The 13,430-nt window shown below is 40.8% G+C and overlaps 1 protein-coding gene across 1 annotated transcript in view; it reads left to right on the forward strand.

Annotated features, from left to right (window-relative positions):
• Positions 1 to 11,252, forward strand: part of sema4gb (sema domain, immunoglobulin domain (Ig), transmembrane domain (TM) and short cytoplasmic domain, (semaphorin) 4Gb) — a 57,656-nt gene extending 46,404 nt beyond the window's left edge. The window contains exons 10-15 of the mRNA XM_085466783.1: positions 3,407 to 3,545; positions 3,636 to 3,858; positions 4,951 to 5,066; positions 5,306 to 5,460; positions 7,938 to 7,999; positions 8,586 to 11,252. Coding sequence (XP_085322909.1) covers positions 3,407 to 3,545; positions 3,636 to 3,858; positions 4,951 to 5,066; positions 5,306 to 5,460; positions 7,938 to 7,999; positions 8,586 to 9,553 — 1,663 coding nt within the window. The 3' untranslated portion in view covers positions 9,554 to 11,252. The remainder of the gene's footprint in view (positions 1 to 3,406; positions 3,546 to 3,635; positions 3,859 to 4,950; positions 5,067 to 5,305; positions 5,461 to 7,937; positions 8,000 to 8,585) is intronic.
• Positions 11,253 to 13,430: the final 2,178 nt, after the last annotated feature.

The following is a 13,430-nucleotide window of genomic DNA, read 5'->3' on the forward strand; positions in this document are numbered from 1 at the left end:
CAGTATTTTTAAACCAAGCAAAAGTCTTGAACAAGAAATAGTTTCCCCAGCCTGTTTTTTTTTTTTGTGTGCGGGGCTGTCACTGACATGTATTAGCTTAATGAGGTACTGTAATTGAGCTGGTCAATAATGCACATAGTTACAACTTTTAATAATCACTCAGTGGGATAAGATGGTCAGATTTAAACATCCTTTGTTTAGGACCATTTCAGGAGCTTGAGTCCAGTGAGCTGAAGCTTTAAAAATAAGGTTAAATGTAATGGAATATAGTGCAGTGTGTGTAGGAGGGGATCCCATAAATCTGAATGCTTATCTGCATTTCTCCTCTTTGAACTCAGTCAAGTAGTTTTAAAGTGGAATGTGCAGCATGTGAAAACAGAATATATCTGCAGTCAAACACTGTTTGCTCAGTGGTTTTCCTTTTTTCAGATGGCTTAATTATACAAACTTTTTTGTTTTCTGTTTATTTTGTTGTTTCTGAGCTACTTAGGTTTTACATTTAAAAAAGGTTTTAATGAATAACCTGCCAGCCTCTGAGTATCACACTAATTTACAATTTAAACACTCATTTAAACATTCAGCTCTGAAAAAAAAAATATATTTGGAAGCAGAAAGTGAACAGATGTGAGTGTATAAAACTTGGGACTGTGCCAGTGTGTCCGCCTGTGCTTGGATGGCCAAAACTGTGTGGAAACCATCCAAGTTCTTTTATTCCAAAAGGGGAAAATTATTTCTTTATTGCATTGTGTTGCATCAAGACGTAAAAAACAGAGAAACAAGAATGTGATATTCAGCTGGAAGTAAATGTGATGTTAATTCCTCTTTTGAGAGACCACGAGATCTATTTTATTCAGATGATGAACAAAACGATGTTTCTTCCCCAAACATGTAATTCAGAGATTAACTAATCAACCAATAATCCTTTAACACGACTCAATTAAGTCATTAAATTAAGTAAAACTGCTTGTGGTTTGTGCTTCTCTGTTTGGGGTATTTGCTGCTTTTCCCTGTGTTATGTCGTCGCATACTAAATATTGTTGGATTTTACACTGGCTGTCAGACAAATCCAGCCATTTCAAGATATCTTTTGGTGCTCTGGATCTTTTCTCTACATTCTGACACCGTCAAGATTAGATGATTGATCGTAGAAGTAATCGGCAGATTAACTGATAATGAGAAAAAAGTCATTCTTTCAAATCCTAGGTGAGTTCTTATCAACAGAAAGCCAAGCTGCGGTGAGAGCTGATGTGTGTGTGCGTGGGTGTGTGTGTGAAGATGACGACTGCCAATGGAAAATGTGATGTGATCTGAGTGTGTGTTTATGCTGATATGCAGAGTCATGCTGCATAAAACTGTCCCAGGGGTGTTTAGATTCTGATGGTGAGGATAGCATTGCAATGAGACATCTATTATCTATTTCTCCTTTGCTTCTTTCCATTTTCCCACTGCTGTAGTTTAGTGGATATCAGTGTGTGTCCTCTCATTCACTGCAGGACTGCAGTTCATTCTTTCCGTCTTTCTTGCCCTTCATTTCTTTTGTCTTTTTTTTCCACTTTTGATCACTTTCTTTCGTTCTTTCTTTATTGCTAACTTCCTTTCTTTTTTGTCTTTTGGTGGCTTTTGGGCTGGCGCAGTGGTTGCCCTATGATAGCTGGAATAGGTTCCATCTGCCTGACAACCCTGAATAGGATAAACAGAAGATTGATGTCTAGTTTCTTTCTTCATTGGTTGCCAGCTTTCTTTCTTTGTTTCTTGTTTCTTGGTTGTTGCTTTCATGTTTTTATCTCTCTGTCTTGATTACTCTAGCCTTCCATCTTTTGTGGTTTGCAGTTTTCTAGGTGTCCTATTTAGTTGTTGGCTTTCTTACTTTTTTCTTTTTTGGTTGCGTTCATTCTGTTCTCTTACGTTCTGTTTTGTCTTTTGTTGCTTTTAATTTCTTTCTTTTGGCCATGTCCACTCTAATACGTTGAAAACGCATCTTTTTCTCTCCGTTTTGGCCTTCCGTCCACACTGAGACATTTTTGGTCAAAGAAAACTGAGCTTTTTGAAAACGCTTTCCAAAGTGGATAGATTTGAAAACGCCATTTCCGCGTCGCAGTGTAAACAGCGAAACCGGAGCCTTTTCGAAAACGGTGACACATTTAAGTCATGTGACCAATTAAACTAAGATAGCGGAGGGCATTACACAGCAGTTGTTTTGTTTGCTCTCAATTTTGACTGCCCTATTAAAGATTAATATCAGTTTGTACCTGCTCCAGATAGCTTTTCTTCAAATTCTTTAAGTCTCACTCGCTTTTGCAACATTGTACTTTTGTGTTACTCGCAGCAACAGCTCCACCTCATTGTCAGTCCATTTAAAAAACTCGCGATGCTTTTCCTCAAAATTTTGACGCGACGTGTCGAAGAGCTGGAAAGTAAATAAACGACAGACAGAAATGAGGCTGGTTGATACGCATGCGCAGTACTGGAACGTAAGGGTTTTGTGTGTGGACGCACAACTCTGTGAAAACGCATGAAAACAATAGTGTGGACGCGGAGCATTTTCAGACGTATACGCCATTTTCAAATTTATCCGGGCTAGTGTAGACATTGCCTTTCTTTCTTTCTTTCTTTCTTTCTTTCTTTCTTTCTTGCTTTCTTTCTTTCTTTCTTTCTTTCTTTCTTTCTTTCTTTCTTTCTTTCTTTCTTTCTTTCTTTCTTTCTTTCTTTCTTTCTTTCTTTCTTTCTTTCTTTCTTTCTTTGTTATTACACATGTATGAGTAGTAGTCATCACTATGCATCAGACACACATGTGTAAGAATGACTAATCCCCTGAGGTGTACTTCCTGGTAGTTTCAAGACACATTCTGGTCTCAGTTCGCTCTTATTTTCCTCACTTTGATGCTTTTGAAGACTCTGATGACTACACAATGGTCTAAAGAGTGTGACAAAGACATTTTCCATCCATTACTAATCTCACCTTTAGGGCTCAAGGTTAAGGTTTACCATGCAACTAATCAACTAATCACTCATACTGTTGGACAAAGTCTTTTTCTTCTTCTTTTTCCTCACAGCTGCAGGACCAAAACCACAAATAGGTTGTTTTATTTATGACTCACAAGGAGTGGGTATTTTTGCACTGTATGCTAGTGTTGAAAACGCATCCCTCTGGAAGAGATAAAGGGGTAAAATTACACACCTGTCAGTGACGTCACTCCCACATGCCAATGTGAAAAGGAAAAAACCCACCATAATACCCACAGTTTTCATAGAATAAAGAGTCAGCTAGTTAACCTTTTGCCTGTCAGTGAGGCCTGATGATCTGTGATGCTTTTGAAATTCAATCCAGCCGTTTTTCAACTTTGAGTCATTAATCCTGAGTGTGTCCCCTGGACATGTCTTTGGGGTGTTGGGGATTGTGTTACAGGAAGAATATCAAAGCGTCTGCTATCTGCCAGTACGCCTTCTCAGATGTGCAGAAGGTTTTCGAAGGGCCGTACATGGAGGTGCAAGACTCAAAATGGAGGGAGTACACAGGAAAAGTCCCAGATCCAAGACCCGGCTCTGTAAGTTTTAAAGCATTAACCTTCTCTCCACCATCATCAGCGATTGTTATGTTCTGTATTTTTAGTCATTTTTTCTGTCTGTATCTTCAGTGTATAACAGATCTGCACAGGTCCCAGAACATCAACTCGTCTCGAGATCTCCCAGACAATGTCCTCACCTTCGCCAGAAGGCACCCGCTGATGGCCAAACAGGTGCACCCAATAGGTGTGCGCCCCCTCATGTTCAAAAGAAGTGTCAACTATGTCAAGATAGCAGTGCACAAAGAGCCGGCACTGGATGGAAATATTTACACTGTTCTGTTTTTGGGAACTGGTGAGTTTCATACAAGAAATCCAATGAAATGACCAAATAAACACCATATCTGCATTTAGCAGTGCCATGAAATAACAATACACCGCATTCCAAATTATTATGCAAATTGTGTTTAAGTGTCATAAAGATGAAATAAGTTGTTTTTCAATTAAACCCATGGATGGAATAAAGATAAAGATAAAGGCCCCAGGGCAGCTGTGGCTACAACTGTAGCTTGCCTTCACCAGTGTATGAATGTGAAAGTGAATGAATAGTGGTATTGTAAAGCGCTTTGAGGGGTCCGGAAAAGCGCTATATAAATGCAATCCATTATTATTATTATTATTATTATGAAGGTTTCCGCCAGACAAATACATCAGATTAAGAGAGCAGCTGCTAAAAGGCCATTACAAAGCAGCAAACACATATTTGAAGCTGCTGGTGCCTGTGGAGCCCGGCGAACATCAAGGTGTAGGATCCTCCATAGATTTGCAGTTGTGCATAAACCTTCTATTCGGCCACCCCTAACCAATGCTCACAAGCAGAAACGGCTGTGGTGGGCCCAGAACTCATGAAGACTAATTTTCAAACAGTCTTGTTCACTGATGGATGCAGTGGTGGATGGTTGGTGGACGGCCACCATATCCCAACAAGGCTGCATCGTCAGCAAGGAGGTGGTGGAGTCATGTTTTGAGCCAGTATGTGGAGTTTCTGACTGACCGCTTTCTTCCATGGTAGAAAGAGAAGAACTGTGCCTTCTGCAACACAACCATCTTCATGCAAGACAATGCACCATCTCATGCTACAAGGAATACCTCTGCATCATTGGCTGCTATCTGTGTAAAAGGAGAGGAACTCATGGTGAAATAGTGGTGGAACTAGAAATGGAGACTATAAAGCAATCAGCATAGCGTTTACCGAGGTATTAAATCAAGTGAAAACTAGGGTCAATCTTTTTATTATCAGTGGATTTTGCCCCTGCTAGTCTTTAGAAAGAATTGTCACTAGCATGAGTTTCAGACTGAGTGGCTACATCAGTCTTGTTCATACAGCCAGCATTTTGTTATATTCACATCTCAGTTTAACTCAACAAGGTTTTCTCTGTTGTTGCAGATGACGGCTGGCTGCATAGAGCTGTGGACATTGATGGAGAAATGCATATCATAGAAGAGCTGCAGCTGTTTGATGAACCACAGCCCATAGAGAGCCTGGTCATCTCCTCAGCTCTGGTAGGTTTAAATATATCTACAGTAAAACTGTACGTTAACAGAATAAGGATTTATATCTAAATGAAAATGGGCAACCTTTGCGCCTAAATCCCTGTCATACCCCAAAAAGGTTGTGGAACTCTTCCCTTCTCCACCGATTAATAACTGATGATTAAAGAACAAATACACTGTCTATACTGAAGGGCATTACAATATTTAACATGAGGAAAAAATCTTCCAAATATGCTCCTGTTTTACAGAGGAGTGTCTATGTTGGGTCGCACTCTGGAGTCGTGCAGGTACCGATGTCAGCCTGCAAGAGGTACACTTCCTGTTATGACTGTGTGTTCGCCAGAGACCCCTTCTGCGGCTGGGATGGGAAAGTGTGTGTGGAAATATCTTCACGTGCACAAAAGTAAGGGCACATGCACTCAAAAAAAAAGAATATTTCCAGTAAGGACACAGACTCAATGTATTTTAGTGTCACACACATGCATAATTACACAATGCATGCAAAAAAAAATGGGGTTACAGAGATCTGGCAGAAAACAAACAAGATACATTTGCTTTGCTCTTCCATAGATCCTGAATCTATACTTCCCTAAACCTTCTCCACAGTTCCACCTGCTCTGTAGTCTCCGATTTTTCCTAATTTTGTCATATTCTGTTAACTCTATATCTATTTTTTTACATGAGCTGAAAAATTGAGCATAAAATGTACTTTTTATTTAGATTTTATTTATTTTTTTCTAATGTAACTGTTAAATAATGTGGTGAACTGCTCATAACTGATGGCATGTTGATTTAACATAACATTACCATCAAGCCCTCTGGAAAAATTACAGGAGATTAGGGAGAGGTGAATAAGATGATTAACTTTTTGTGCTGTACATTTTTGCATTACATGACCTTTTTTAGCTTATGTTTATTTCTTCCTTCTGGGCCAAACAATACCAGAGCACAGTTAATTATTTATACAGCTTCTGTATCCCTCCAACAAATCTTCTATGAAAGCAGGTCTAAGACAATGTAGTTGACCTGGATTTTTCTCATCAGCTCTGTTCAGCTCAGCAGGAGCTTCGCACATAATGGGAAGTTTTGAATTTCAAGTACGCACACACACAAAAAAAGCCCCCACCCATTTGGATATGATTTCAATCTTTATGTCTCATGTAGCTCTGCATGTAGAACGGAAAAACAAACAGGGTGGAAGTGAGTGAAATCGTGTCTTTCCTCTTTCAGTAACATTTTACTTTACATATCGCCATCTGAAATATTTACATGAGAGAAACTGGTACAACTGGTACAACACAATAATTAAAACTTTGAGAGTATTTTGTCAATATTAAATAAATGCTAATGTACACTCACCAAACCTTTATGAGGAACACCTTGTTAGTACCATTTGGACCCCGTTTGCATTCAGAGCTGCCTTAACTCTCCGTGGGATATATGCCAATAAAATATCCCCCACATTACACCACCAGCAGCCTGAGCTGTTGATATAAGGCAGAATGGATGTGTGCCTTCATGTTCTTTACTCCAAACTCTGATCCTATGAGTTCTAGTCGTTTTCTATTCTTAGCTATCAGGAGTAGCACCTGGCGTGGTCTTCTGTTGCTGTAGCCCGACTACTTTAAGGTTTAACGAGTTGTGCATTAGATACTCTTCCACATTCCTTAATCGTAATGAGTGACTATTTGAGTTACTCTTGTTATCCTGTCAGCTCGAAGAAGTCTGGTTATTCTCTTTTGACCTTTGACTTGAACAAGGAATTTTCTCCCAGAAAATATTTTCTCTTTTTTGGCTCATTCTCTGTTAACTCTAGGGATGTTTGTGTGGGAAAATCCCTGTAGATCACCAGTTTTTGAAGTACTCAGACCATCCAACCTGGCACCAACAACCATGCAACATTCAATGTGCCTTAAATGAGCTTTCTTCCCCATTCCGATGCCCAGTTTGAACTTTAGCAGGTCAACTTGACCGTGTCCACAGGCTTAAATGTGCTGCATTGCTGCCACTTTACTGGAGATGGAGCTAATACTGTATGATATCACTAATCAGTTTTACAGGACTGTCAAACCATCCAGGTGTATCCTATCTGTTGCCCAGCATCAGGTGTAATAGGCTTCAGGACATGCAGGTCTATGCAAAAATTGCTAAGTTAGATTCCTCCTTTGTTTACTAGGAGCTTACCTGGATTTTGTAAATTAATTCCAGTGGAAAAAAAAGTGCACGTGGTACATGACAGTAAACAGGCATGCTTGTGTTCACTCTTTGCACTGGGGACTGTTTGTGCCTCTCTTCATTAACTCTGCATGACTGAGTAGCAGACATCTTAATCTCCATTACTGCAGCAGACACTTCGGCCCTCCCCGTGGATTTGTTTTATACTTTGGCTGCTGCATCACATCCAAAGAAAGTAGCAAAAAGATTTGGATGGTAATGCTTCCTTCTTAAAGCTTATTAAGTTACAATATCCATATTATTTCTTTGAAAAACATTTTGTTATAGTAATCCTTCTATAAAGGAGGAGATGGGGAATTTATCCCTAGTACTAATCCACAGTGGGCTGCATAAAAAAAGCATTTAGGTATCCTCCTCTTATTGCTGGGAACCCAAGCTATCTCAAGTTTATTTCTTTTTATGATATTAAGGCTTTGCTGCAGAAATGGCTCAATATTTGCAGCTTTCAGGTAGTTTTGTGTCGAAATCTTGATTGGAGAAATCTTCTTTATGATATGACAATCACGTTTCTGTTTATCACAGTTTTGCTGCATTTTTATACCTCGCTGTTATTTATGCTCTCAGAAGACACTCGCTTTTTACTCTAACGCTTATCTCTTAGTTTAATGAAGGTTAAATGCAAATTTTTCCTAATTACTATTGCAGGTCGAACCTAACCCAGGATATCTTGAGAGGGGTCAGGGGCTGCAAGGAGAATTCAGGAAATGGTACGTGTTGCTTCACACATTCACGTGCACTTCATTTCTACACTGTAAATCCATTATACCACAGCGTCTTTGTTCATTTTTAAAAAAGGTTAGTTCTTCATTTTACCTTACCATCCTTCCCACTTGATAAGTTTTTCTGACTCTCTCACAGATGATGGGGTTAAAAAATCTTCCTTCCATCTTCCTTCTCTGCCAGAAAACTAAAGCTTTTAGTATCTATTAAGGGATTTTATTAGGTGTATGTTCCCTACCCATCCCCCAGGTCCCAGCTTACACATTTTAATCAGTTCCTCTCTTGCTGGAGGTCAGACGGGCCTGCTGGCTGCACTGCAGAGCTCGCTACATTTAAAGCAGCTTATGAAATGTGATGGAAAGCGATGCTGGTGCTGTACACGTTGCTCACCTTCACTTTTAAATTGTAACCTTGGTGACCCGACATCTTGTATATTCATTGCTCTGTCTTCCTGCATTTGTGTCACACTGTTTCTCACGTTCTCACGTTCCACTAGTCTTCTTCTGTCTTTTTCACTTCACTTTTCTTTTTAACTCCATCTCATGTCTCTTGTCCTCTTGTTTTTATCCTCAGTGGTCCATCGGAGGCGTTCTGTGATGTCGGGTGACGATGTGCTACTCCAGTGTGAACTACGCTCCAACCTGGCAACTCCACGCTGGACGCTAAACGGCAGGGAGCTCCAGGGATACGACCTCAATTCGGGCTATCGGATCGGCACAGATGGCCTCCTGATAATCGGAGCTCGCACCCAGCAGAGCGGCATTTACCGCTGCTTTGCTCTCGAGAACTCAGTCTCAGTTCTGGTCTATCTCTACACAGTAAGGGTTCACACAGAGCCGTACTTCCCTGTGGAACCCACAGCCACAACTAACCCCACTACAATTTCCAGCCCGACTGTTTTCTCTACCGGCAGCCCCACTGAGCAGCCCTTGCCCTCGCCTCCTGCCCCACTTCCTTCAAGACCTGAGTTTCAGACCTACAGACACATGGAGGCCGTGTACATCTCTCTGGTGGCGGTTCTCGGTGGGCTTTGCTTAGTTTTGACTGTGGTCCTTCTTTATGTAAGCTTCTGCACTAGACGAGCCTCTCAGGATCGGAAGTTCTCCCAGCAAGGTCTCCAAGTCCTAGGTGCCTCTGAGAGAAAAAGGAGCTCCCACCTTGAACTTAAAACCATCTCAAGCCACTGCAATGGCCGTCAGGGTCGTCGGTCCATCTCAGTGCCGAGCTTTGGGGACCTGGGTGATGGCTTCCTCCAGATAGTGCCAGGTGAAGGCCAGATGTCTCCAGCTAAAACACCTCCTCCGGCTCCTCCTCTTCCCATGCCACCCCCGCTTCCCAACATGGACTATGCCAACGGGCTCTCGGCCACTCTGCCCAGCGTGCTGAGGAAGATGAACGGAAACAGCTACGTGCTGCTGAGGCAGGCCGACCCTGACGGTATGTCCCCGCTCTACCATTCCTTCACAGAGGAGCTCAACAGGATCCTGGAGAAAAGGAAACACACACAACTGGACTTGCAACCCGATGAGAGTTCCATCTAGGACACCCCTCTTATGCTTCATCCCACTGTTATTTATTTTTACCCTAGAGGTGATCCGTACTTGTGGGGAAAAATGACTATTTTATGAAGTGCTGCTCTTAATTGCACAGAGTACCTGCAGGTCATGTCATAACTTGGTCAGAAATATTCAGCCTGTTGTGTCTTCGGTGACAAATGGCCCAGGATTTCACTAATCAGAGACTGCTAAAATGTGGAGCTGTGAAAAATTGCTACAACCAAGGAGCTTAAAGATGATACCTAAAGTGCAGACTCTCTGGAAGTTTCTGAAAGATGGCAGTCAGACGACAAAAAAGCCAATGTTACAAAATAGGACATGGATACAAAAACTAAATTAGGCCAGGAGGTGATCAAGCATTTCCGAGACTGTGGAGAGATTTAAGAAGTTTTATAACCATGTAATATTAGGTATCTGTGGAGCTTAAAGTGATAGTTCATCCAAACATGCTAAGCATTAGGCTATTTTGTATAAATTAAAAACATGGCCTAAGAACAGTAGCACCTAATGTGCTTACAGCTTTACCACCCAGTCCTGTGTATGAAGATGCACCTTTTTGTTGCTTGTGACTGTGTTTGTGGACTGGTATTATCACAAACTGCACAGTGAGCCTTTCTATGAGGTAAAAGAAGCTTTTTCAAGTGGCTTTTTTGAGAAGTCCTAAAAACATATTGATGAGGAAGATTACAAAACGGCAAATGAAACAATCCATGCTCTTAGGATGAACAAGGTCATCACGGCTTAAGTAAGGAGGCATCCATGCCCCCTCTCGTCTTTTTTAAATTTTTATAAATGCACTAACCTACCAAACTAAAGACTAATAAAAGACCTATGTGGTGTGAAGGTAAAGTTCTGTGTATGCCCAGCAAAATAAAAAGCTACAAGAGATTTAAATTTGACCAATCTCTCCTTCAAGAATATCGCTTTAGGAAGCATTACAGCACTTTGAATGTGGCTGTTACTTTTAGGTTGCTGCTTGGAAGTCCCATTATACCCTCTTGCAGCTCTGGTTCTGTGATGTGTGGTGTCGAAACTGGAACCGATCATCTTGGATTTTTTTAGGAGAAGAGGATAATGTCAGAGGCAATCAAATCTGGCATGTGTGGCAGGTGTTTAGCACGGATTTTGTTGCTGTGGCTAAAAAAAAAGATTTTCTATAGACTGTTTAGATGGTTCATACCAGATGTCATCTCTCACATGCTTCAGGAGGTTAAAGTAAATATCAGTGTTGGAAAACTCTCCCTGAGAAATGACTAAACATTGAAAAACCCCACAAATGTCTCCTGGCAGCACCACCTTTGTGCTTGGACACTGTGGACTCTTCCAGCGAAAGCTACTCTTTGGATTCTGGATGTAACCAAAGACCAAGTTTGCATCAACAGTAATCAGCTGGATCACACAGCAGCTGATGTTTGCTGCTCTGTGAAATTCTAGATACAAAAGTGCAAGCGTTCATAACGGGACTTTTGGAGGAGCGTGCTAAAAATAGCTACCCTGGAATTGATCCAGATGTGCACAACAAGATGACCTTGAAGGGGAGATTAGCCTAATTAAATCAAGTTTAAATTTAGATTTATATTGATTGAGATGAGCAGCAAGCCTTGTATATTTTTAAACTGGCTTGAAAGGAGGTAGAGTATTAATCCATATTTTCACAAAATTAATTGTTTGTGTAAAATATTGAGCATATCGTTAGCTTCATAGCATAATTGCCTAAGTCATTTGACTAAGTCAATGACTTAGGCACTTATGCTATGAAGCTAACGATATGGAAAAATGAGTGAAAGCTGAGCACACAAAGCTCCAGGAATGGGTTTTGAGTGGCTTGTCATGTTTCAAACCACTTTTTCTATGATGCATGTCCTTTGCAGAGATGTAACGAATGATTATTTTCCTATGATTTCTCACTTTAGGATCTGAAAGCTGTGAATGTTTGGCATTTTTGCTCGATAAACAACATTTATCTTCTCTGTTAAGCCGTCGGCCACAATCATTATAATAACTAAAATGTTGACTTTAGTAAAAGTATCACTTTAAGAATCCAGTTTTGATACAGCACACTAGAGCACAGATTTTAAGACAAGTCTTACATTTTAGTGTATTTATTTAAGCCACTTTCCCCCCTTGATTTTTCCTCATGTAAATAGCAATAAATATACGCCACTGTTGCAACCGTTAGTAGCATAGTGTGCTGTGCCAGTGCCAATGGAAAAACCTGTAGCAAACTTGGAACTATTTTTTTCCCTGTAGTATTTCTATTTTTAGCCTCTCTGTGGGAAAAGAGATAAAACTTTATGAAAGTAAACATGCAGTCTATTAAAGGAGCAGTCAGCGTGGTGGTCAGATTGATTGGCTTTTGCTGTAGATCACAGACTGGCTTCAGGGTTGTGGAGGCGAACCGGGAACCACAAACTGATGAAATCCTATAAAGAAAGTTTTTAGATGCTGTTTTATATTTATATTTAAGGCCTGTTTTCTGAATAACATTGACTGTTTTACTTTCTCTCAAAACATCAAGAACATGGTTTCATACAAAAACAGGTGAAAAAACAAACAGAAATCACATGGATTTCTACAGCAAAAATTAAAAAAAGTTCTAGTCATCTATCTCTTAAAACAACGCTGAGAGCCAGGCTCACATTTGTCCTCTGCTTTGCTAAAGCTGCACGTGGCAAGTTGCCAAACCCAAGTGGAGAAGACCTTCACACATGCAGCCCACAAAAGCATCCTCAGTGTTTACCTGACATTAGTGCAATGCCAAAACAACAAGAACTGCAGCCTTCACTGTATTTCCTCAACAAGGTGAACAACGCTATGATTAAATGCTACGTGTATATCTTACGGGGAAGTGACTGAAATGAATCTCTGAGCTTTTTGTAAACGTGTCACGGCCAGTGGTAAATAAAGATCCGTCTTTGCTGCAAAGTGTTGAATCAGCTCTCGTAGCTTCAGCACAAGCAGCGGCCCTCTCTGGTGGCTCTCATTGTTTATCTGTCAGACAGCGAGAGCCGTGTTTGGCTCACCTCCACGAGGGGAGGACAGCAGCTTCTTGTCTGTTTGCATGCCTCGCTGTCATCTCTGCAGGTACATCCAGCCACAAAACATTTGACCTGCGTGTCCTGGTTAGTCATGCAGGAAACAGATGGCGATACTAGTAGACAGGAGATGTTTTGCACTTGCAGGTCTTCTCGTGGCATCATGGATTTTTCATTCTTTTTTTTTGCTGAGGATAATATAGTCCAGGCAGTCCACTCTATGCAAATAGAGGTAGAAGAAATTCTCTGTGACTAAAGAACCACATTAATTCAATCAAATCAAAGCACTTAACTGATTGCATGCTTGCATATTATTAAGCTGGTCTTTTAAAACTATGCACTACAGATTTTTTGGCAATCCATGTGCACCCAGCCACATCATGATTATTGCTTAAGAGAAACTCTGCAAAAGTGCGCATGTTATATTCCCCAGGAAGTCTGTGGCATCTGGGGAAGCGACAGAAGAAGTCTCTGGGTGATTCAGGAACAAAACAACATTTTTTTTTAAATTAAGTAAAGTCAGAACCATGGCCAAGCTGCTATCGCCACATAAAAGTAAAAAGAATGCGACAAAATTTAGTAGCCTGTAACTAAAAGGGAAATTAATCAAATAGCTGGCAAACTGCACGCACAAATCTCCATGAGCTCATACACTGCAAACAGAAATACACTAAAAGACTGAGGTTCTCCTCTCCCCCTGCCTCCGCTTAAATACTCCCAGGCTTAATTGCTGAGTGGATTCAGCTGCAAAGGGCGGTGCATACGTTTGGAGAGAGCGTAAAACACACAGACAGACACACAGACAGGCAAAAGCTTCAGTGTGCTTT

The sequence above is a fragment of the Copadichromis virginalis genome, linkage group LG8 (genome assembly GCF_057382275.1).
Source record: "Copadichromis virginalis isolate Kocher_CV1m ecotype Utaka linkage group LG8, C_Virginalis_male_GT1.1, whole genome shotgun sequence".
Classification (NCBI taxonomy): domain Eukaryota; kingdom Metazoa; phylum Chordata; class Actinopteri; order Cichliformes; family Cichlidae; genus Copadichromis; species Copadichromis virginalis.